The sequence below is a fragment of the Lithobates pipiens genome, unplaced genomic scaffold (assembly GCF_037356315.1).
Source record: "Lithobates pipiens isolate NorthernLeopardFrog02 unplaced genomic scaffold, aLitPip1_a1.2 Scaffold_8, whole genome shotgun sequence".
In the NCBI taxonomy this organism is placed as follows: domain Eukaryota; kingdom Metazoa; phylum Chordata; class Amphibia; order Anura; family Ranidae; genus Lithobates; species Lithobates pipiens.
The window spans coordinates 656,324,260-656,350,746 of record NW_027507903.1 but is presented as its reverse complement, the minus strand read 5'-3'; the positions used below and the strand labels follow the sequence as shown (position 1 = coordinate 656,350,746).

The following is a 26,487-nucleotide window of genomic DNA, read 5'->3' as shown; positions in this document are numbered from 1 at the left end:
TCCAGGTATTTATGACCTCTCACAGATAACACTAAACTTCCCCCGATAATGCCCTCAGCTTCAGAAGGACAGAGCCATCTTCGTTCAGACATCATCCAGGGTCACCAGCTATGTCTTAGACTAAGATGCCAGCTCAGAGATGGCACAGTAATTATATATTATTATCTGGTGCCTGTGTAGTCCTTGGATGTGTTCACAAATGTCAGCCACTAATTAGTTAAAGTCTATTAAACTGGAGCTCAAAGACAGAGCCTTTCTGAAATAATTATACTGCTCCTGTATATTATGATAAGTCAAGAATTTATTCATGGAGACTTACACTTCATATCTTCGAGTTCTTCAATATCACTGACAGGCAGTGGAGGCCCGTCCATAAGGAGTGCATGGGCACCACTCCCCCCCATCCATGCCTCTGGCCCCGCTAATCTACATGCGGGGTTCCAGACGCATGGATTTCAATGGGCCTGAGGCCCGAGGCTCTAATTGGCAGAGCACTGCGCCCCGAGCCCACCAACTTGTGTGACAATAGCAAATTAATATTCACTATTGCCTTCCTGATTCTCCTCCCAACCAATCAGGAAACAGTTCCTGAGACTCGATTGGTCAAGGAGTATTAGGACTCCCTGGCCAATCGGGTCTCAGTCGGGACTAATTTCCTGTTCGGCCTGAAGGAGAAGCAATGGCCCCAGAGAGAGGAGCTACAGCCGGGATCCATGTCTGCCTGATCTGCCTCTTTCCTAAGGTAAGAAGGCCTCTGATCAGCGATGCATTCCCGTCCATCTCCCGTGGTGTGGGGGAATCACTGCATCCAATCTGTCTCCCACGGGGGGAGGAGGGGATCAGGGTGATCGCTGCATTCCCGTCCATCTCCTGGGGGGGGGGGGTCCCTGCATTCCTGTCTGTCATAGGGGGATCAGTTCTAGTATCTGTGCCCCCTTCCCCCTGCTGTCTCTGACCCCACAGTACTGCAGTTTTCCCTCCTTTCCCACCAGCAAGTGCCAAGTGCACACAGTCGGGTTATTTCAAGTTGGTGAGTGGGGGGAGTCACCATTTTTTAGAGGCTATTTCTAGCGCTAAAACGCCTAAAAACTGCCCAGCATGAAGGGGGTCTTACAACCTTTTGTATCACTTGCCCAACCCTATTAGATTGTAAGCTCTTCTGAGCAGGGCCCTCTCAACCCTCTTGTATTTTCATTGTATTTTAACTATATTGTCTCCTTTTTATATTGTAATGCGCCATATAAATCCTGTATAATAATAATAATAATAATTCAGTGGAACCCAGAGGAGACACGTTGGGGTCTAAAAGATTAAAGAGAACCTGTCACCTAAAAATCATCACACAGGGCACGTTTTGTCCCCTATGTGATGACAAAAAATAAAAAAGTTAAGCAAAAAAAAGGTTAAACCAAAGCACATAAAGTAGCCAATAGCTTTGGTCTCGTAGTTTGATCTGAGCATGCGTGGCACTTTGTCCGATCGGAATTCTCTACAAACTATCGGACAAAGTCCGATCGAATTTTGTTGTCGGAAAATTTGAGATCCTTCTCTCTGCGATGTCCACAATGAGTAAGATGCCGGATGCAATGGTTTCACAGGAGGCCACCAAGAGTGGAGCAACGGGGGACAATTCTAACAGGACATTACCAGGCTGGTAGATGCCGCAAAGTGTAAGGTCTATGTCTGTTATGAGGGTCTGTTGGGGGCTCATTTGAAACAAGAAGTGAGGGAGAAGCTGTGGAAAGGTGGGTACGTGGAATTTTTTTCACTGCTGCAGTTGGAGAAGATTAATCTGGACAGGGTAAAACCAGATGAGGAGAAGCGTAGGTACAGACTTATCCCTAGGACACTCAACAATTGGCTTCAAGTGTTTGCCATTATGGCTAGTCTCATTGGGGAAAAGAACCCCGAACATTGTTCGCCATTATTCTGTTACCGGGATTCTATAGGAGAGGCGTATCGAGTGTATGGCGGGACGGCGTGGCTGCGCTATAATGAACAGTTTCGGCAGAGGAGGGCTGTTCGACCGGCATTGTGATGGAACCACAAGGATATCAGCTTGTGGATGCATTTGATGACAATGGCGAGGGCACCTGGGCAGTTTTTTCAAGAGGGGGGGTGGTGGACCTTCGGCCCAGGGACAACCGGCCGGAAATAAAAAAGGGGTTTGCTGGCAGTATAATTCAGGGACCTGCAAGTTCGGTGGTACCTGCTAGGGTTGAGGAGACACCTGGATGTTCGGGTTCGATGGGTTTGGCCGAACTTCGCAAAAAAGTTTGAGTTTGGGACCCGAACTTGACCCCGAACCCCATTGAAGTCAATGGGGACCCAAACTTTTGAGGACTAAAATTGCTCTATAAAAGTAATGGGAAGGGCTAGAGGGCTGCAAATGGCAGCAAAATGTTGTTAATAGCATGGCAAGTGATCTGCAAACAAATGTGGATAGGGAAATAACTTAAAATAACATAAAATACATAAAAATAAAAAATAATATGCTGGAGGCCCCCTTCTCATAAGAGGAACAAGAAGTCATTAAGAACCTCAAATCAGGTTCTGCTCCAGGCCCTGATGGTCTCCCTAACCCCTATTACAAGACATTTACCAACACCCTGACTCCACATTTGACAAAATTTTTGAACGCTAAGACACAGGGAATCCCACTTGATCCTCACCTAAACACAGCCTACATTGCAGTAATACCGAAACTGGATAAAAAACCAGAAGAAGTCAGTAATTATAGACCCATCTCCCTCATCAATAGCGACTTAAAAATCCTTACCAAACTCCTTGCAAATCGTCTAGCTTCCTTCATTAACCGATATGTTCATCCCAGGCAGACAGGGCCTTGATCAGATCAGAAGAGCAATAGACATAGTCTCCATACTGGCCAGGAGGTCCAAAACAATCAGGCATGCTTTTATCACTGGACCTTCAAAAGGTCTTCGATTCGGTCTCCTGGCCATACACCTTTACAATCCTTGAACGTTGGGGCCTTGGCGACAAGTTTATGGGCCTGATCCGAGCTCTTTAATCAAATCCTAAAGCCTATATTAGGCTTCAAGGCCACTACTCCAAACCAATGCATATAGCCAAAGGCACCAGACAAGGCTGTCCTTTATCTCCGCTAACCTTTGCAATAGCAATTGAGACACTCAGGGTGGGGACATCACCCGGCGATGTCGCTATATAAGTCGCCGCACGCCGCGTCCCTGTCATTGCGGCCAGAGACAGTGATGAGTCAACAGCTCAAGAAGAACAAAAAGAACAAGAAGAAGAGAAGGCAGCAGCGGCGGCGATAGAAGGCTGGGCCACCGCTTGTAAAAGAGCTGGAAGAAGGCGCAGAGGCCCGGCAAGAAGAACCAAAGAGGGGGCAAGACCCCCGAAGTCGGAAAAAGACCCCCGGGTGGTGGCGGCGACGAATGACGAAAGCCGGGCTCCTCCGCTAGTAAAAGAGCTAGTAAAAGAGCAGAAGATAGAGGAGAAGTACGGCGAGAAGACCCCCCAAGACGGAATAAGACCCCCGGAGCTGTGCAATAAATTATTTTTAACCCTTGTGTGTTGTGTTTTATTTACATTTATTCACAGGTGAATGGGTAGGGGTACATTGTAGATGCTGTGAAGATGGTTCCTCCTCCTCTATCTCCTCCTCCTCATCCTCCACCTTGTCATCCTCCAGAACTGTGCCCTTGTTGGACAATTGTGTACCTAGCATTTGTTGGTGCAGGAACCCACCCTCAGAGCCACTTGAATGACTGCCCTGAAAGCCTTGGAAATGATCCCTCTTCCTCCTCCTCCTCCTGTGCCACATCCTCTTTCATCATCGCCCCAAGCGTTTTTTCAAGGAGGCATAGAATAGGGATAGTAACGCTGAGAATGGCAACATTGGCACTGGCCATGTTGGTTGAGTACTCAAAACAACGCAACAAGGCACACAGGTCTCGCACGGAGGCCCAGTTATTGGTGGTGAAGTGGTGCTGTTCCGCAGAGCGACTCACGCGTGAGAAACTGAAACTCCACTATCTCCTGCTTCTGCTCGCACAGTCTGGCCAGCATGTACAAGGTGGAGTTCCACCTTGTGGGCATGTCACATATGAGGCAGTGAGCGGGAAGGCTGAAGTTACGCTGCAGCGCTGACAGGCGAGCAGCAGCAGGGTGGGAATGCCGAAAGTCTGCACAGATGGCCCACACTTTCTGCAGCAGCTCTGGCATATCGGGGTCATTTTTAAGAAACCTCTGGATAACCAAGTTCAGCACATGCGCCAGGCAAGGGATGTGTGTCAAACTGGATAGGCCCAGAGCTGCTACGAGATTTTGCCCATTATCGCACACCACCAGGCCAGGTTTGAGGCTCACTGCCACCAACCACTCATCGGTCTGTTATTCCATGTCCCTCCACAACTCCTGCTCGCTGTGGGGTTTTTTCCCCCAAACGGGAAAGTTTTAAAACTGCCTGCTTTCACTTCGCTGTTAGGGAGATATAATGTCCCCGACCATGCTTACTGGTCCACGTATCCATAGTTAGGTGGACCTTGCCAGTTGCCACAGATGGCTTTGCACAATGCACACCTGATTTTGTCCCCCACTTGTACTGTGGGACAGCCAATGCCATCAGGCTTTTAAAACTCTGCGTCTCCACCAGAACGAATTACAGCATTTCTAAGGCCAGGAATTTTTAAATGCTGGCATTCAGGGCCAGGGATTGCAGGTGGGTAGGGGGGTACTTCCCCTTCCGCTCCAGTGTTTGGGAGATAGAGAGCTGAACACTTCTATGGGACATTGTGGAGATGGTTGGTGACCCAGGTGGTAGTGTTGCTGGCAGATCCTCTGTTTGCAGGTTGGCAGGTGCCACTGTCACTACAGAGGTGGATTAAGAGAGACAGAGATTGCAGCAGAAGAGGAAGCAGGAGGAGTCAGAGAACCTTCTTGGTTTGTGAGGTGTCTATTCCACTGCAGATTGTGCTTTTCACTTAGATGCCTGGTCATGCAGGTTGTGCTCAGGTTGAGAACGTTTATGCCTCGCTTCAGGTATGCAAACCACTCGTGTCTTGTCATCAGCACATTGTCTGAAGAACTGCCACGCTAGGGAACTCCTTGGACCTGGTTTTGGTGTGCTCGGTCCCTTGCTGCATTGGGCAGTAGCAGGCGTACTCTCTAGGGGATAGACGTTCCGCTTTTGCACCCTGCTTCCTCTTCTGCTGTGCTGGTGGCTCTGTGTGACCACCGCCTCTTCCTCCGAACTACACTGGTCATCTGCATGATGTTGATTCCATGTGGGGTCAAGGACCTCGTCGTCCTCCACATCATCTTCCACCCAGTCTTCACCCCTGCCCTCCTTGTCGGTCTGCACAATTGCGTCATCATCCGAGATGTGCTGATATGGTGCTCCCATGTACTCATCATGAAACATAAGTGGTTGGGCATCGGTGCACACAATCTCTTCCACTTCTGGGGCAGGGCTAGGTGGATGGCCCTGGGAAACACTGCTAAGAGAGTCATCAAAAAGCAGAAGAGACTGCTGCATGATTTGGGCCTCGGCTGATTTGCAAGGAGGTGAGGTGAAAGACTGATGGACATCGGCTGCAGGTGCCAACTCTGATCTTTCAGCAGGAGACTGGGTGGGAGACAATGTAACGGAACCGGAGGCATTGTCAGCAACCCAATCTACTATCGCCTGTACTTGTCCTAGCCTCAACATTCGTACAGCCGCATTAGGACCAACCAAATACCGCTGCAGGCTCTGTCGCCTACTCGCACCTGAGGAAGGTATTTCACTTGTACGTATAGCTAGCACAGATCGACTAAGTCGCCTCCTTGCAACAGGAGCTCCACCAGCAGCACGACGACCGAAGCCACGTCCTTTCTTTGACATTCTCCTCATATTTCTCAAATTTAGGATCTTGCCCTAAATGGGCATTTTTTGAATAGCAGAATAGAAGAACAGTATCTAAAGTGTGTATCTCACATGTACAGATATGCAGGAAAAACGGCAAAATATATATTTTTTTGCCCTAAATGGGCGTTTTTAGAATTGCAGAATAGAGCAACAGTATCTAAATGGTGTATCTCAGACATACAGATATGCAGAGAATTCAATCAAAAAATTATTTTGCCCTAAATTATATTTTTTGGAATAGCAGAATAGAAAAACAGTATCTAAAGTGTGTATCTCACACGCACATATATGCAGAAAATGCTATTCAAGAAAAATAAAATTTGCCCTAAATTATTATTTTTTTGAATAGCATAATAGAAGAACAGTATCTAAAGTGTGAATCTCACACGTACAGATATGCAGGAAACACTGCAAAATATTTTTGTTTGCCCTAAATGGGTGTTTTTAGAATAGCGGAATAAAGCAACAGTATCTAAAGGGTGTATCTCACAGTAACATATGCAGTGCTGGTGCACTGAGCTTGCATAAAATGCTGGCCGACGCCAACCTAACTAACAGATGGATAAAAGTTATCTTTTCTCTGGCACTGGGCTCAGGGCAGTGTAAAAAGATTGTGCACTGCACCCACACAAGCAAATCAAGGTAGATGGCTGAGTAATTAGATTTCTGAAGCAGGACTCCTATCTAATTCTCTCCCTCAAAGCAGCAGCAGCAACCTTTCCCTACACTATCTAAAGCAGAGTGACGTGCTGTGCTGTGTGCCTCTAGCTTATATAGAGGCTGGGTCACATGCTGCACTGGCCAATCATAGCCATGCCATTAGTAGGCCTAGCTGTGATGGCTTCTAAGGGCACACGAGTTAAACAAATGTTGATTGGCTGCCCTGCAGCTGTTTAAAAAGTGCCATTACATTACTGAACACCGAACCCGAAAACGAACATACAGTAAATTGTTCAGATTCGGGTCTGGGACAAGCATGAATGTTCGGGATGCGGGGGATCCCATCCGGCAACCAGATGCTTCTAACAAGGAAAAGGACGTGCTGGAGAAGTTAGCAACAAGAGGGAGGATCCCGGTGATGGTGGGAGGGATGCTGCCATTCCTTGGTAGGTATCCGGACAGACAGGCGGCTCGGCTACTGGAAGAGGTTTTCACGGTAGGTTTTAAGATCCCATGTTCATTAGAAGTTATTCCCCCAGTGTCGCCCAAGTTGAAGTCTGCTTCACAACATCCAGAGGTGGTTTTAGAGAAACTATGGAAGGAGGTCGCATTGGGCAGGATGTATGGGTCGTTCCCTGCCCCTCCGTTGGATGATTTGTGATTTGGTGGTATCTCCATTGGGGGTAGTGCCAAAGAAGGAGCCAAATAAGTTTAGGCTCATTCACCATCTATCCTTTCCCAAAGGGGGTCGGCTAACGATGCCATTGATTCAGAGGCGTGCTCTGTGTCGTACACGTCATTCGATGCAGCTGTTCGCTGGGTGCACAGGTAAGGGAAGGGGGCATAGTTAGCCAAGGTGGATGTGGAATCAGTCTTCCACCTATTGCCAGTTCACCTGGAAAGTTTCCACCTGTTTAACCACTTGCCGCCCGCCCTATAGGCAATTGACGGCGGCAAAGTGGTTGCATAATCCTGATCGGACGTCATATGACGTGATCAGGATTATGAGCCGCTGCGTGCCCCTGAGGGCGCGCATCGCGGCGATCGTTGTTGCGGGGTGTCAGTCTGACACCCGGCAACTACGATCTCGGTAAAGAGTCTCCGACGGAGACTCTTTACCACGCAATCAGCCGTGTCCAATCACGGCTGATCACAGTGTAAATAGGAAGAGCCGGTGATCGGCTTTTCCTCACTCGCGTCTGTCAGACGCGAGTAGAGGAGAGCCGATCGGCTGCTCCTCTGACAGGGGGGTCTGTGCTGATCGATTATCAGCACAGCCCCCCCGAGGATGCCCACACTGGACCACCAGGGACGCCACCAGACCACCAGCGATGCCCAGCAAAGGTAATCCTCCCTAGACCACCAGGGATGCCAGTCAGTGCCACAATGGATGCCAATCAGTGCCCACAATGGGCATCACTGATTGGCATGCATTATTGTTTGGCACTGATTGGCATCCATTAATACAGTATAACAATACAATGCCACCTATGAGTGCCCACCTGTGCCGCCTTTCAGTGCCCACCTGTGCCGCCTATCAGTGCCCATCCGTGCCACCTATCAGTGCCCACACATGCCCACCTGTGCCGCCTATCGATGCCCATCTGTGTCGCCTATCCATGCCCATCTGTGCCGCCCATCCATGCCAATCTGTGCCAGCTATCAGTGCCAATTTGTGCCACCTATCAGTGCCCATCCGTGTCGCCCATCAGTGCCACCCATCAGTGCCGCCTATCAGTGCCCATCAGTGCCACCTATCAGTGCCACATATCAGTGTCCATCAATGCTGCCTCATCAGTGTCACTTCATTGGTGCCACATCATTGGTGCCCATCAGTGCCGGCTTATCAGTGCCCATCAGTGTAGCCCCATCAGTGCCCATCAGTGAAGGAGAAAACTTACTTATTTACAAAGTTTTGAAACTGAAACAAAAAAAAACATGTTTTTTAAAAAAAAAATCGGTATTTTTTTATTTGTAGTGCAAAAAATAAAAACCGCAGAGGTGATCAAATACCACCAAAAGAAAGCTCTATTTGTGGGAAAAAAGTGATAAAAATTTCATTTGGGTACCGTGTAGCATGACCGCGCAATTGTCATTCAAAATGCAACAGCGCTGAAAGCTCAAAATTGGTCTGGGCAGGAAGGTGTTTAAGTGCCCTGTATTGAAGTGGTTGAAGTGTTATTGGGATGGCGGCTTTTACGTTGACCAATGTTTACCAATGGGCTGCTCGATATCCTGCGCTCTCTTCGAACAGTTTAGCTCCTTCATGGAATGGGTGGTGCAAATGGGGCAGCACGGCTATAACTCTGCAGAGGCGCTTTGTGGTGGTTTTTAACTTTTTCTCGGCCACTAGCGGGCAGGGGGGGACCATCCCGCTGGCTGCCGAATAGCTCTGCAAATCCAACGGTAAAGTAAAAATAGTGGCGCTTTACCGCCAATGCACCCAACGCCCAGTGTAAAAGGGGCCTAACAGTAGTAGTAGTAACAGTAGTAAGTAGAAAATATGTTTTTTTTTCAATTTTTCATTCTTTTTGCGTTTAGCAAAAAATAAAAAAAAACCTAGTGGAGATCAAATACGGCCAAAAGAAAGCTCTATTTGCATGAAAAAAAAAAATATATAAAATGAATTTGGGTAAAGTATTGCATGCCTTCCCAATTGTCAGTAGTGCAGTTAAATAGCAAAAACTGGCCTGGACATGAAGGGGGGGGAAATCTTCCAAAGGTCGTGGTTAAGTTGATTTTTAAATGTAATTTTTTTTAATTGTTCTTTTTTTAAACAACATTAATTATTGAAGCGTTATTTCAACACATGTGAGAACAATTTACAAAAAAATATATTTAAAAATCGACTTAATGTATGTATGGGTAAAATATATTTTATATATATATATATATATATATATATATATATATATATATATATATATATATATACACACACTCATTTAATTTTTTGCTGTCAAGCCAGGCAGGGTTCATATTGATTTTGAATCGTATATGTAATATATATATTTTATATACATTACATATAAAATTCAAATCAATATGAACCCTGCCTGGCTTGTCAGCAAAAAAGTAAATGTGCGCTTCTGCAGTACGAACCACAACGGAGCCGCAGTCAGCTGTACACGTTGTAATGACATATTCGGCGACCTGTCGCAGTTTGCTACGGAAGTGACATTCCGTCGCTGCCATCTTGCTACACCCCACACTCGTCCACAGTAGGGATTCCTCACTGTGTTGTTATAAACTAGAGGTTGTCTGGTTATGGCAGGTACGACCATGGCAGGTATGTTCAGTTTTTACACTTATTTTTATTTATTTATGAATTTAAAAAAATATATATTTACTGTATATGCCGGTGTATAAGACGACCGGGCATATAAGACGACCCCCTAATCTTACTGTTGTATAAGCATTTTTTTCTTGTACTTACCGTATAAGACGACCCCCTTCCAAGGCTTCCGATGCTTGATATTCCATCCGTCCTTGCTGAAGCAGGAGCTGGCGCCATATCTTTCTTCCTGCTTTTGCTGGAACCAATCACAGTGAGCGATGTATTCTATTAATGAATACAAAGCCTGCTTGGATTGGCAGAGGCTGTATCATCATCAGCCCGCGCCTCTGACTCTCAAAGCCAATCCGAGCAGGCTACAGAGTAGCCTGCTCGGATTGGCAGAGGTTGTTGCTCCAATCCGAGCAGGCTCTGTATTCATTTGAATACATCACTCGCTGGGATTGGCTCAGCGGTATATACTGTATGTAGCCGAAGCTACATACAGTATTACCGAACCCTCAGCAGGCATCGGAGGGGCTGATCCGGCGTATAAGACGACCCCCGATTTTCGGCCAGTTTTTTTTAAGTGTAAAAGGTCGTCTTATACGCCGGCAAATACGGTATATCTTTTATTTAGAAATATGTTTTCTTCCTTCTAAGGGGGTCCCTGCACTGATCAAGCAAACATACTCAGGGGCGGCAACGCAACCTTGGCACTACTTTAGGCAAAAAATAAGTCCTAGGCCTCAGCACCACCTTGTCTCTTTCTTAAACCAGAAATGGTTCTTTACAAAAAAAAGGACAAATATTCGGAGACACAACTCAAAGAAGTGATGGGTGCAAGGATTGTACGTGAGATAGAGATATAATTAGGAAGATATAGGGATGTAGCGAGACATAGAGGGGAGGGTCTCCAACTGGTTGACAAGACCATCTCGAAAGATTAGAGAAAAACAGAATGGGGCTTAACCCAGGAGTGAGAGGCCAACAGTCTCTTGAAGTTAAAAACCAGACAATATCTCACTCAACTTTTCTTTTTAACATTATTCACGGATTTACGTTTTTTATATTTGCCTTTTATATATTTGTTACCTGATAGTTAGTGATGAGCTGGACATCACAGGTTCTGATTAAGAGGTAAGTTCATGAATTTAATCAAAGTTCAGATACCAAATCCAAACCCCAATACCCCAATATATTAGAGATACTCACAGGAAATGAACAGGAAAGTCGTGAGGGTGACCAAAGTAATGAAGACCAATATTAGGAGGATCCCCAGGATCAGTATCACCCGGGGAGGTGTATTCTTATTCTTGGTAGCCGGAATCTCTAAAGACAGAGAGGATAGTGAATAATGGTGCGTGTATCAGGCGGTATAATAATCCTACAGAATTCTTATCTCATGTAAAGACATTTTATATTCATCCCGGATCATCTGTGTGCTCGTTCCCTGCATACAAATCTGTAATCTTCTATTATAACTGTATGTAGCGCTGGCTCCTGATGAGCAGGTTTTTTTTTCAAAGTTAATTTCCTAAAACCACAGTTGGGTTTTGGGACTAATTAGTTAAATTTCTGGTTTCGGTACCAGTCCAGCTGGGTTGCACTGGGTTCTCCTTGGCCACAGGGGTTGATGTCACCACCGGCAAGGTTATAAGCGCAGTCTAGCTGGGTGTATTGAATGCCACTGATTTCCCTCGGAACCAGCCCAGTGGGAGTGTTCTCCTGCTGTGCATTCTGGGGGTGGTATTTAACCACTAGAGATCCGCGCTATAGCCAAATGACGGCTACAGCGCGGACTTCCTTTGCCGGGACTACGTCTATTGACGTTGTCCCATGCACGAGCGGCCTGCGCACCCCCTAAGGGGCACACACGGCGCTCTCTGTGATCGGCGAGTCTATGAGACTCGCCTGATCATGGATCCAAGCAAGAGGTCGATCCCGACCCCTTACCACGTGATCAGCTGTCAGCCAATGACAGCTGATCATGTGATACAACGGAGCCGGTAATCGGCTATTTTTCCTCCTCGCGCTGTCAGCAGAAAAAAAAAGAGCCGATCACCGGCGGCCGTGATTGGGACATCAGTCCCGACCCCAGCCAGCTTACCAGTGCCCATCTGCCCACTGTCAGTGCCACCTCAGGAATAAATAAGTGCCCCCTGTCAATGCCACCCAGCAGTGCCCATAGTGCCACCCAGCAGTGCCCACAGTGCCACCCATCAGTGCCCACAATCTGCTTCAACAATGGTGCTGCACCCCAGTGCCACATATCCGTGCCCATCAATGTCATCTACCAGTGCCCATCAGTGCCACCCATCAGTGCCACCTATCAGAGCCACCTATCAGTGCCCATCAGTCCCATCTATCAGTGGTACCTATTAGTGCCCCTTAGTGCCACCCATCCGTGCCACCCATCCGTGCCATCTTATCTGTGCCCATCTTTGTCCATCAGTGCCGCCTTATCTGTGCCCATCAGTACTGCCTTATCTGTGCCTATCGGTGCCACCTTATCTGTGCCTATTAGTGCCACCTTAACTATGCCTATCAGTGCCCACCAGTGCAGCCTATCAGTGCTACCTCATAAGCGCACTTCAATGAAGGAGAAAAATGACCTGTTTGCAAAATTTTATAACAAACTATTAAACATGATTTTTTTTTTGCATCTTTTTTTGTTTGTTTAGCAAAAAATAAAACTCCCAGCTGTGATTAAATACCACCAAAAGAAAGCTCTATTTGTGGGAAAAAATGATAAAAATTTCATTTGGGTACGGTGTTGTATGACCGTGCAATTGTCATTCAAAGTGCATCAGCACTGAAAGCTGAAAATTGGTCTGGGCAGGAGGGGGGTTTAAGTACCCAGTAAGCAAGTGGTTAAGGTACTGACATCACGTGCTTCTGGGTTTCCGGAGATTTTTTTCTGTCTGTTAGGTCCTGGTCCTCCTGACCAGCCCCCATGGCGTTCCTGGCCTGGGGGCGGAGCCACGCATTCCAAGTCTTGGGGCTGGCAAGCCCGAGGCAATGCAAATGCAGGGACAAGTCTGAATGAAATTCTGAGCCTATTAATCCAAAGGTGGTCCAGTGCCATCTCATCTGAAGGAAGAGGCCCAGCAACTGGAAACCCCCAGGGGAGGACTCTCCAGGAGAAGGCCGTGCGCAAGGCTGGCTTCTCTGAAGGAGTCTGGAGGCTAGGTTGAAGGACGCTACCTGGATCAACACTCATACGGTATCGCCAGATGGGCTAGGAGATACTGGAACCGTATGATAGCTTTTCAAATTTGTCTACGTCCCTCAGTAATGCTCAAGTGTGCATCATGAGTCTGTGGCAGAGACTTTGTCAAACACCTTACCGGCTGCTAGGTCTAGTGAGAGGAGGTCTATCCGGGTGGTTGTATGATCCAGTTGTGAAACAGTCTTTATTCTCTGGATTTTCTATAAGGACTCCATTGTATTTTTTGCAGTCTAAAATACCTGAACTCGCTCCTAACCTTCTATCCTTATTGAAAGACTCTGTTTCTGCTTCAAATAAATAACCCTAAAGAAGATTCAGTGTCAGTTTCCACATTCTTTGGCCATCTGCCACGGGAACCCCCCGGACGGAGAAGTAAACGGGAAGGTAACGGTAAGCCCAATAAAACCAGCAGCTCCTTCGAGGGTCAGTGCTACATGTATATATCTATATTTATATCACATCTATCATTTAATAATCTTCCACTATAACCGTATATGTAACTATCACCTCATGTTATTTCATTATCATGATATAGCCAAATGAGAGTGTAGGTTCTGGTTCATACCCTGATACTGTATGTCTACTACATGTCCTACTACTGTATGTCTACTACATGTCCTACTACTGTATGTACAAAAAATATTGTCTTATGATGACTAAACAAATATTGTCCCACAATGTACAAAAATGAATGTCCTGTGATTTCCAAAAATAATGTTCACGATGTCTAAAAGATAATGTCCCAAAATGTCCAAAAATAATGGCACTTGATGTCCAAAAAGTATGTGTCCTACAGTCCTACAAAGTCTACAAATAGTCCCACGATGTCCAAAAATAATGTCCCTTGATATCCAAAAAAATAATATACTAAAATGTTGAAAAAAAAATATTCACCAAGATGTCTAAAAAATAACGTCCTATCATGCCCAAAAATAATGTCCAAAAGAAAGTCCCACAAAGTAAATGTCCCAAAATGATTCAACATTTTTAGGCCAGCAAGCAGGTGAGGTAACGGTAAGCTCAAATTAAACCAGCAGCTCCTACGGCTCCTACAGTGCTACATATATATCACCCAGGGTTCTTGCCCAGGCAGGTTGAGGCGCTCCGGGGGGGGGGAGAGACTTTGTAGAGACTTATGAGGGATGAACTCTCCAATCCCGGCTCCATGTGTTTTGAACAACCAGTTTGTGCAATCCTATTTTGTTTTGGGAGAGACTGGTCTTCCCTAAGGAGTCCATATGACTGCAAGGGGGCAGCTATAAAAACATGTGTCCAGTTTTAGAGGGTACTGTCTGGAGGAACAGATAAGAGTCTATTTATAATGTTATTATAGGGCTTATATATATCATTTGAAAAGGAGTGCCATCTGGGTACCAACTACACAGCAAGGAGGTGGAAGTTTTCGATACAGGGCGTACACAGGTGGAGATACTACATGCCCGTAATCCCTTAGGGGGAGAGGAATCTGGTGAGTGGGGACCCAAAGGGGCATGAGCATAGAAGTCACTGGATTTATGTGAACACAAAAGTCACCTTTGCTCCCCTTTTGTTGAGGTATTCGGAACTTCATGAGACGTTTATTGAACTTTATATATACAGCTTTCACTGAGCACTTTTTGGGACATTACTGTTGTATATTTTAGCAAACTTTATAATTTCACCACTTATATTTGAAGGAATACTTATTTAGTTTACGCCCATTACCCACCTCGGGTACAATACATTTTGGGCGCACCACAGAGGTATTAATTGAAGGTAGGTGGGAAGTGAGCACGCAATAGCATTAAAGGGGCCTTTTGTTAGGGATTCTGTCTTCATATAAGATATTGATTCGAGCCTCCTTCCCCTTCCTTTTCTTCTTTTTTGGGTTGCTATGTCCTTTACAATAGTACAGTGCATATATGACTGGTAACGTGGTGTGTGGATAAGCTAATTCCATTGTTTATACACTGGTACGAGCACTGGGAAATATAACCTGGGTATTATATTATAGATAAATTAGTCATTCTGGTATAGGTAGTGCCATAAGCCCTATAATAACATTATAAATAGCTAAACAGCCATAGCTCCCTAACAGGGGCTGAGGGCTTAGAGGGTGGCAGCAGCCTTAAAATATTCTGCTTCCTAAGCACGGCTATTATATATTTTTTCTAATCAGATAAGAGTCTATGTTTGAGGCCTGAGCAACAGATCTGCAAAAACAAACCAGGAAGCTGCTAATAATTGTTTGTTTGCTGAACAATTCCGAATACCCCCTACCAGGGTAACATCTGTGTTTTTAATAATAGTGATCAGGAAGAAGCCTTATCAGAAGAGTCCTTATGATCTCTACACTTGAGTTAATTTCCAACAAAATATGTAGATATATTGTATATCACCATGTATATCGTATTTAAGTATAAAATGTATACTAAATCAGGGCAACCAATGAGGTTCTGTTTTTTATTACCTCAATACAGATATAGTAAAAGGTGATTTCTGATTGGTAGAGCCAGTATAGCAGTATTAGTATTAGTAGACATGTGTCCTATAAATGAAGACGCGGGTCCTCAGCTGTCCATAATAGATTAAGAGGATACCCCCTCATTATAATAACTTACCTTCAGGTGTTGATGCATTTTTCACCATTTTTAAATGAAGTTCACCCACATTGCCATATGCATTTCTCTCATGAGAGCGTCCTGAAGAAGAACACAGACCTTATATAGATATTGTAGATACCAGGGAGGATTTTCCGGTGATGTAATTCAGATATAACACTCTACACAGCAATTTATCAATAAGAGATGGAGCTTTTCTGAAATATGATACTATTGACATTTATTGTGACCTATCGGGAATTTATTCTTGGAGAATTGTAAAAGTTACTGACACCAATGATAAATTCTATAATATATCGACTTACATAACAATGTATAATTAAGCATTTTAAGCATTTAAACAGAAAAACCTTGGGATCATTAGAATTTAATTGTATTATTACTATCACAACTTAAGACTCATCTTCCACGAGGGTCGGAGTAGATGACCAGGACTGGTTGAGGCAGCGGTGCAGATGGGCCAAAGTCACAGAGCTAACACAGAATGTTTGTAGAATCTGCTTCTTTCGCTACAGCGAGAGCCCTGAAAAGGTCCATCTAGAGGTCAAGAGATCGTTCTACAGGTGATACTCAGGCTGTGGTCCTCTGACTCATCCAAGCAGATTGCAACTGCACTGCCACAACTCCCTGGCAGTGTTGGAGGAGCACAGGTATCACAAGGCAGCAGATAAGGCTGAAGGAAATAGCAAGGCTTAATAAGGCATACTGGGAACACATGGCTAAACGCAGTTAGGGACTCACTGGGATCAAGCAGCTGGAAGCTGATAAGGACACACTGGGAACACAATGTGGAAAGCATGCTAGAACACACTGGGAATGTTAGGTTCGAATCAGGTAGGGAGACTCTGTGAATACAAGGCTGGAAGCAGATTGGGACACGCTGGGAATACTAGACTGTAAGCAGACTGTAACACACTGGGGGCACAAGACTGGAAGCAGGCTGGGGCACACTGGGGACACAAGGCTTGAAGCAGGATGGGGCACATTTGGAGCAAAAGGCTGGAAGCAGGCTGCGAAACAATGGAAACACGAGGCTGAAAGAAGGCTGGAATGCATTGGAAACAAAAAACTGGAAGCAGGCTGGTACACGCTGGGAACACAAGGCTGGAAGCAGGCTGGTACACGCTGGGAACACAAGGCTGGAAGAAGGCTGGTACACGCTGGGAACACAGGGCTGGAAGAAGGCTGGTACACGCTGGGAACACAAGGCTGGAAGAAGCCTGGTACACGCTGGGAACACAAGGCTGGAAGAAGGCTGGTACACGCTGGGAACACAGGGCTGGAAGAAGGCTGGTACACACTGGGAACACAAGGCTGGAAGAAGGCTGGTACACGCTGGGAACACAAGGCTGGAAGAAGGCTGGTACACACTGGGAGCACAAGGCTGAGTGAGTGGCTTCAATATTTTCAACTACGCAATTTTTATAGAGAGCTGAGTAGGTCAAGTCTCTGTGGGGACTTAACTCATTCTGAGGAGTTGTACCTCTCTGACTCAAAATGCTCCCATGCTTTATCTATAACATAGGGCATTTTATTATCGCACACATTTCCTGACTGCCCCTTCTATGTCCGAGACTGGGAGCTAGGTAAAAATATGGCCCTTGGAGACTGGGATAAAGTGTTCTCTCTCACTTTTAACTACTTGCCACCCACGCTATAGCCAAAAGACGGCTAAAGCATGGACCTTAATTGCTGGGAGGACATCCATGGGCATCCTCCCGTGCGTGAGCTGCCTGCATGCCCCTGTGGGTTGCGTGGGGTACGCTCTGTGATCACGACCCCTTACCGCTATCCAATGACAGTTGAGCATGTGATGTACACAGAAGCTTGACAATCTGTATTTTTTCCCCTCACGTTGTCAGAGTAAGGGGGGAAAAAAAGCAGATCATTGACTTCTGTCAGAGGGACATTGTTCCCTCACACAGAGCCGCGGCTGCCTCATTAGTGCCCACCATTGCCACCTATAGGTAGCCACCAGTGCTGTCTACCAGTGCCCACAGTACCACCTACCTTTGCCCACCAGTGCCACTCATTAATGCCCACCAGTACCTCATCATCAGTGCCACCGATCAGTGCTGCCCATCAGTGTCACCTACCAATGCCCATCAGTGCCACCTAACAGTGCCACTTATCAGTGCCACCTATCAGTGCCCATCAGTGCAACCCATCAGTGCCAGCTCTCAGTGCCACCTATCAGTGCTGCCTCATCAGTACTTATCAGTGCCCAATCGTGCCACCTTATCAGTGCCACCTATCAGTGGCACCTATCAGTGCCCATCAGTGCAGCTTATCAGTGCCCATCAATGCAGCCTCATCAATGCACATCAATGAAGGAGAAAAATGACCTGTTTTCAAAATTATATAACAAACCATTAAACAGTTTTTCAAAATGTTCAGTCTTTTTTTTTTTTTCTTACCAGTGATTAAATGCCATCAAAAGAAAGCTCTATTTGTGAAAGCTGAATATTGGTCTGGGCAGGAAGGGGGTTTAAGTGCCCAGTAGGCAAGTGGTTAAAATAACTTTATCCTCTTATTCACAGGAACGCAACTATAAGGTCCTATTAAACAAAATGAATCCAGCTATGTCTGATCTATGTTGGAGATGTTGTGAATCGAGAGGCACATTATTACACTTGTGGTGGTCTTGCCTGAATATAAAACCATTTTGGTCGGCTATATTTAAATGAAGTCATGTGGTCTCCGGAAAAAAAGTGTCAGGAGTCTTCAGAGGTAGCGCTTTTCTGATCAATGAAATCAATTTATAAAGGGAATATTTAAATGTTTCTTGATGGCGGGAAGAGCTTTAATTCCAAGACATTGGAAATCTCCAATAACAGCAACAATATTGGAATGGATAGTAGAGATGAACCACATAATGCAGATGGAAGAGCTCATATCCACAGCAAATAATAATGACTTTAAAGGGGTTGTAAACATTTGTGTTTTTTCACCCTAATGTATCCTATGCATTAAGGTGAAAAAACACCTGACAGTGACCGCCCCCCCCAGCCCCCCATTTTACTTACCTGAGCCCTGGAACTTGACCCGACGGGGACACGCTGTCTCTCTGCCCGGGGTTCTCGGCTCTTGATTGGATAGATCGATAGCAGTGCAGCCATTGGCTCTCCCTGCTGTCAATTAAATCTAATGATGCGGGCGCAGGGGGGCGGGGCCGGGTCCAGCATTCGGCTGCTATGGAAACAAAATGCTGGAGCGCGCCCGCAAGGCAACCCCTGAGAGAGCGCTTCTTCCTAGGGGATTATGAGACACGGGGAGGAGCCGCGAGAGCCTCCCGGGGGGAACCCCAGAAGGTTCGGGGCCACTCTGTGCAAAACAAGCTGCACAGTGGAGGTAAGTATGACATGTTTGTTATTAAAAAAAAAAAACAATAATACGAACCCTAATGCCCTGTACACACGATAGGATTTTCCGACAACAAAATCCATGTTTTTTTTTCGACGGATGTTGGCTCAAACTTGTCTTGCATACACACGGTCACACAAATCTTGTTGGAAATTCCAAACGTCAAGAACGCGGTGACGTACAACACGTACGACGAGCCAAGAAAAATGAAGTTCAATAGCCAGTGCGGCTCTTCTGTTTGATTCCAGTGTGCGTCGGAATTGTCTACACACGATCGGAAATTTACAACACCTGATTTTGTTGTCGGAAAATTTGAGATCCAGATCTCAAATTTTGTGTGTCGGCAATTGCGATGGAAATTTCTGATGGAGCCTACACACGGTCAGGATTTCCGACGACAAGGTCCCATCAAACATTTTCTGTCAGGAGAAATGTCGGGGCATTGTAGTCACTTTAAGTTTAGGGAAGTCTGGGCACCGTGGGTGAAGTTTCTGGAATCACCTCAGCTGTCATCTTTCTTGTGATTGTTAGGAGGCTATAATTTTTCCTAATTTTACTTCATTCATCTATTTATTTACTTTATTTTTTCTCTTCTTTCTCTCCTTTTTTTTTATTATGTAAAAATTGGCATTGATAGCAAATATTTCAGCACGTTTCATTTGTGCAGTCTCTTGTTTCTCAGTTGCCGAAGCACAAGAGGGCATGTGGTAATACAAGTATTGGCAATAAGTGTGAATTTGTGTATTTGTGGGAGGGGTCTGAGAGACTACTTAACCCTCCTCCTCTGTCAGGGCCAGGGTGGTGTTTTCTGGGTTCCCACCCACCCGCTTCCCCCAGTTTTGTCATACATACTCATAGTAATTTCTTATTCTTACATTCAGGGTATGCCCTCTTTTCAGGCATATTGACCAGCCAGGCCATGGCACACCTCAGGCCTTGATCTTAGTAATATCGCATTTCCCACTTGCAGACTCCGATTACAAGTATTGTTATTTCCTTTAATTTCTTTCTACAATGCCATTCTTCTCAATATTAAACCAAATAACACAAGACTGGAAGCAGATTGGGACACACTGGGAGCACAGGGCTGGAAGCAGACTGGGACACACTGACAACACAAGACTGGAAGCAGACTGGGATACACTGGGATACACTGGGAGCAGAGGTGGCTCTTTAATTAGACAAATTAGGAGGTCGCCTGAGGCCTCGCGCTCAAAGGGGCCTCGCGGGCCGCCTAATTTGCCTACTGGAGGAGAGAGAACACTGGAGTAGTTTGGCAGCCGCTGGACCTGCATTGTCCCTGGGTCCGATGCCCCAGCCAACAGCGGGAGCCGCAACATTACTGACAGCGCAGCACTGAACATGGTGTGAGATCACTGCAGTGGGCTGCCCCATTATCAGACAAAGTCTCCTGTCAGGCGGAGTCATCTGAGCCGGACATGTCACATTGAGTGTTGGTACAGGAGAACAGGACCTGCGGGCGGGTGTAGCAGGACTCGGGAGCAGCCCTGGAAGAAGTACATGCTCGGTGAGTGGAGGGCTCAGCTATGTGTAATAGAGGTGGAGGCGGGGGGCGGGATAGCCGTGTCTGTGTGCCCAATTGTGGAGGGGAGTCTGTGGGAGTGGGACTACAATGTCCAGGATGTCTGTGGAGGACGAGCAACTAACTTGTGAGGCTGGAGGGGGAACAGAGGCGGCTCTCCAATTAGGCAAATTAGGCGATCGCCTTAGGCCTCGCGATCACAGGGGCCCCACAATCGCCGAATTTGCCTGATATGTGTAAGCGGGTGCCACGGATCCCCATTCCGCTTGCTCTCCCCACCGGCCGCCGCCGGTAAATGACAGGAGCGGGTCCGAGAAGGAGACCTGCTTCATGCCCCCTGCTCGAGCCGCCGCTAAAAGACTGGATGTCTCTCTCTCTGTGCTCCCTGCCCATTCCCCTCCTTCCTCCTGTCAGAGGAGAGAGCAGAGCAGCAGAAGATCGGAGCGATCTTGTCTGTGTAGAGAGAGAAGTTGCTGCGGGCTCTTCTCCCCCCCCCCCCCTCTCCTCCTCTCAACACTGTACTAGTTTTTTCTTCCCTCCTCCTTATTGGACAAATAAATACTAAAATGAAGCAGAGAGGAGGATTGTGGGAAATGTAGTCCCGAGGGCTGGACATGCAGTACTAAGGGGATAAACTGCAGCTCTATCCTCCCTCCTCCCTCTCTCTATCCTCTCTCCCCCCTCCCTCTGTCCACTCTCTCCTCTCTCCCCCACCCTCTATCTATCCTCCCCCTCCCTCTATAATCTCCCCCTCCCTCTGTCTACTCTCTCCTCCCCCTGTCCCTCTCTCTCCTCTACCCCTCCCTCACTCCCCTCCATCTATCTATCCTCTCACCTCCCTCTCTATCCTCTCTCTCCTCCCTCTCTCTATCCTCTCCCTATCCACTCTGTCTATCCTTTCCCCCTCCCTCTCTCTTTCCTCTCCCCCTCCCTCTCTCCCTCACTCTCTCTATCCTCCCCCCTCCCTCTCTCCCCTCCCTCTCTCTATCTCTCCTCCCTCTCTCCCCCTCTTTCTATCCTCTCCCCCCCTCTCTCTCCTCCCTCTCTCTATCCTCTCCCCCCCCTCTCTCTCCTCCCTCTCTCTATCCTCTCCCTATCCACTCTGTCTATCCTCTCCCCCTCCCTCTCTCTTTCCTCTCCCCCTCCCTCTCTCCCTCACTCTCTCTATCCTCCCCCCTCCCTCTCTCCCCTCCCTCTCCCTATCTCTCCTCCCTCTCTCCCCCTCTCTCTACCCCCTCCCTCTCTCTCCTCCCTCTCTCCCCCTCTCTCTATCCTCTCCCCCTCCCTCTCTATCCTCTCCCCCCTCCCTCTGTCCTCTCTCTCCTCTCCCCTCCCTCTGCCCCCCCACTCTCTCCTCCCTCTCTCTCTCTCTCTCCTTCCCCTCTCTATCTCTCCCCTCTCCCCTCCCTCTGCCCACTCTGATCTCCCCCACACCTTCTCTCTATTCCCCCTCCCTCTGCCCACTCTCTATATCCTCTCATTCTCCCTCTGTTCACTCTCACCTCCCCCTCTATCGTCTCTCCTCTCCCTCCCCTCTCTCTATCCTCTCCCACATCTCTCTGTCCGCTCTGATCCCCCCACTCTCTCTCTAACCCCCCTTCCTCTGTCTACTCTGCCCTCTCCCCATCTCTTTATCCTCCCCCCTCCCTCTGTTCACTCTTACCTCCCCCTCTCTACCCCCTCTCCTCTATCCTCTCTCCTCTTCCCCTCCCTTCCCCCTCTTTGCCCCCTGTCTACCCCCCCTCCTTCTCCCCCCCCCCCTCTGTCTACTCTCTGCCCTCTTTCCCTCTCCCTTTCTCTTTGCTCTCTCCCTCCCCTCCCTCTCTCTGTTTCCCCTCTTTTCTCTCCCCCTTTCTGCCCTCTCTCCCCTCCCTCCCCTCCCTCTCTCCACTTTCCTCCCCTCCCTCTGTCCTCTTTCCCCTTCTCCTCTACTCCCCTTCCTCTGCCCCCCCCTCCTCCTCCAGGATCATGTATTGTGTAAAGACCTCTACACCGGAAGCATGGGGCCTCATGGACACTATGAACAGCAAGGTCTAGAGGGGTGGCCAGGACACTTGGAGTTAGTTCAGCTTTTCATTTTGTGTGAAATGGTGGACTTACTCTTTAAGCCTTCCAAACTATCTCAGGGCATGAAAAAATGCCCGATAGGTGCTGAATTCCTCTTACCTACCTGGTGGAAAAGTCCCCAAGAACTCTATCATATACAGATGTAGACTAGCCAGAGGAAGTGGTAAGGCTCCAATAGTTGCTATTGGCTTATAACTTTGATGGATGGCCTCCTTTACCAGTAAGGTGGAGTGCAGGCCCAAGCGTTCTACAACAGTGGCTGGTCCAGATTTGCATAATGGAGCACCTATGGTTTAGGGGTTCCGAAGTACGTGACCATACTACCGCCAACAACAGATGGCACATGGGAACCTGTGGGTGATTTCACTGCTCCAGGCATTACCAGTGATTGTCAAGTGCTCTCTCCTCTCCCCTGCAGCCATCACTGATTGACACAGTGGATCATGTGACCAGATCGGAGCTAAAAGGCCATGGTTAGGGGACTCCAATTACTTGCCTTGCCCTGAACACTGACAACCCACGCTATGTCACTGGAGGGAAGAGCCCAGCATCAGGAAGAAGGATGGTGCTGCCACCTCGAGCTGTCAATGTTATCTCTATGTGCCGCTCACAAATGGCAATCTTCTGACAATACACTCCCAGGGGAGAGCAGAGCACAGCCTGGGAAAGGGGGGGACCTTCTGGGTGAGCTCGCTGGTGTGATATGATCCAATAACAAGAATCTTTGAGAACTGGCCATGGGTGGATTACTATCAGTTAAGTGTACACTGTATATCGCAATGTAGTATTCATTTTTATGGGTTGAATTATTTTCCAATTATGGGCGTGAGAAAGCCTCATGTCTGAGTTTTGCCTAATGGCGCATACACACAAGTGGATTTTCCATCAGAAAAATCTTGGATGATTTTTCCGATGGAATTCCGCTCAAGCTCGGCTTGCATACACACGGTCACACAAAAGTTTGCTGAACTGGAGGGGGGGGGGGGGGGGGGGTTGTAGAAACTGGGGGGGGGGGGGGAGTATTGTGCAGACTGGGGTGGGGTTGTGCTGATTGGGGGGATTGTGCAGATTGGGGGGATTGTGCAGATTGGGGGGATTGTGCAGAGTGGGGGGGTTCTGCAGACTTGGGGGGGTTGTGCTGGCTGGGGGGTTGTGCAGACTGGTGGGGATTGTGCAGACTGGGGAGGTTGTGCTGACTGGGGGGGGGGGGATTTTGCAAACTGAGGGGGATTATGCAGACTGGTAGGGAATTGTGCAGACTTGGGAGGCTACACAGTGCTCTGGACGATGGTCTGAGAGGAGGCCTGCTGTAATGTACACAGTGCTCTGGTCAGTGATATGAATGGAGGCCTGTAATGCGCTCTGGACGGTGGTATTTCTTTTTTTATCTCATGGACGAAATGTGAGAAATAATGTAGATATCATACAGTCATTCCATAAACACATACCACATACACTGCATACATCATTTTAGGAAAATATGCTTATAAAATAGTTTACCATTTGCCAATAAAAAGAAAAAAAAAATATGTCCCCGGATTTCATTTTGAAAATATGGTCACCTTACTCTGGGAGCACAAGGCTGGAAGAAGGGTGGGAAACATTGGGAGCAAATTAGAAGATGGTGGGAATTACTGAAAGCACAGAAAACAGGAGTCCAGCGACTAGCATGTCAACATGGACATGTTGCTCAAACACTGTGCAACTCTCTGGTCAACTGCGTCAAAGTGACCCCTCTCTGGCCAACCAAATCAAATTGATCCTCTCTGGCCAAATGTGTCAAAGTGATCCCTTTCTGGTCATCTGAATTAAAGTGATCCCTCTCTGGTCATCTGAATTAAAGTGATCCCTCTCTGGCCAACTGCATCAAAGTGATCCCTCTCTGACCAACTGCATCAAATGTATTCCCTTCCAGTTAACTGAATCAAAGTCATCTGTCTGCTAGCCAACTTCATTGAAGTGATCCCTCTCTGGTCAACTGCATCAAAGTTACCCCTCTCTGGCAAACTCAAAAAAGTTATCCCTCTCTGGCCAAGTGCATAAAAGTGATCCCTCTTTGACCAAATGTGTCAAAGTGAACCCTCTCTAGTCAAGTGCATCAAAGTGATCCCTTTCTGGTCAACTAAATCAAAGTGATCACTCGCTGGACAACTGCACCAATGTGATTCCTCTCTGGCCAAAAGCATTAAAGTTATCCCTCCCTGGCCAACTGAATCAAAGTGATCCCTTTCTAGCCAACTAAATCAAAATTATCCCTCGCTGGCCAACTGCTTCAAAGTTATCCCTCTCTGGCCAACAGCATAAAAGTTATCCCTCTCTGGCCAACAGCATCAAAGTGATCCCTCCCTGGCCAAATGAATCAAAGTGATCCCTCTTTGGCCAACCACATCAAAGTGATCCCTTTCTGGTCAACTGTGTTAAAGTGAGCCCTTTCTGGTCAACTGAATCAAAGTGATTCCTCACTAGCCAACTGCACCAAAGTAATCCATTTGCTGGCCAACTATATCAAAGTGACCCTTCTGTGGTCAACTGAATCAAAGTGATCCCTCTGTGGTCAACTGCGTCAAAGTCATCCTTCTCTGGCCAACTGAATGAAGTTATCCCTCTCTGGCCAACTGCGTCAAAGTGATCCCTCTCTGGCCAACTGAATCAAATGTATTCCTTTCTGGTAAAGTGAATCAAAGTCATCCCTCTCTGGCCAACTGCATTGGAGTGATCCTTCTCTTGTCAACTGCTTCAAAGTTATCCCTTTCTGGTCAACTGAATCAAAGTAATCACTCTCTAGTCAACTGTGTTAAAGTGATCCCTCTCTTGTCAACTGCATCAAAGTAAGCCCTTTCTGGTCAATTTAATCAACTTGATCCGTCTCTGGCCAACGGTGTCAAAGTGATCCCTCTCTTGTCAAGTGAATCAAATTGATACCTCTCTGGTCAACTGCGTCAAAGTGATCCCTCTCTGGTCAAAGGCGTCAAAGGAATCCCTCTCTGGTCAACTGCATCAAAGTAATCCCTCTCTGGTCAACTGCATCAAAGTGATCACTCTCTGGTCAACTGCATCAAAGTGATCCCTTTCTGGTCAACTGAATCAAAGTGATTCCTCGCTGGAAAACTGCACCAATGTGATTCCTCTCTGGCCAAAAGTGTCAAAGTGATCCCTACCTGACCAACTGAATCAAAGTGATCCCTCTCTGGCCAACCACTTCAAAATGACGGCTCTCTGGTCAACTGCATCAAAGTTATCCCTTCCTGGTCAACTGTGTTAAAGTGAGCCCTTTCTGGTCAACTACATCAAAGTGATCCCTCACTAGCCAAATGCATTAAATGAATCCCTTTGCTGGCCAACTATGTCAAAGTGACCCCATTCCTATTACCCCCCCCCCCCTCAATATTAATCAGTGATCCCATCTACAACCTACCTGATTCCCTCTCCCGATTTTTAGCCCCCTTCATTGCAGGCTGCAGACAAACCCGATTCTGTGCGCTGCTCAGTCTGCATCTTCGATATCTGATGATTTTATCTTCAGGTACTTCCTAAAATAAGGTGTTGCAACATAATGCATTTCAGTTTTAGGAACTTAGAAATAGCACAATAAAGAGGAAGTGCATGTATTTCTGTAATATTCTGTAGAAACGTGTGCCCGCTCATGAACTTGTTATTGAATCGCAGTAATTTATGGACTATGATTGGTTTATAATACATTTGATTTCAGTACTAATCTACTACTCTGGAGGATGGGGGAAACAGTTCAATCTCTATATTTGCGGACAATACTAAGCTAAGCAGGGCAATAACTTCTCTGCAGGATGTGGAAACCTTGCAAAAAGATCTGAACAAATTAATGAGGTGGGCAACTAC

General features: G+C 46.9%; 1 protein-coding gene across 1 annotated transcript in view; it reads right to left on the bottom strand.

The window, feature by feature from the left end:
• The window catches only part of LOC143961741 (asialoglycoprotein receptor 1-like), a 100,917-nt gene extending 74,785 nt beyond the window's left edge, over positions 1-26,132 (bottom strand). Inside the window, exons 1-3 of the mRNA XM_077471080.1 lie at positions 26,048-26,132; positions 15,660-15,740; positions 11,043-11,159 (exon numbers count right to left, since the gene is read on the bottom strand). Coding sequence (XP_077327206.1) covers positions 11,043-11,159; positions 15,660-15,740; positions 26,048-26,081 — 232 coding nt within the window. The 5' untranslated portion in view covers positions 26,082-26,132. The remainder of the gene's footprint in view (positions 1-11,042; positions 11,160-15,659; positions 15,741-26,047) is intronic.
• Positions 26,133-26,487: the final 355 nt, after the last annotated feature.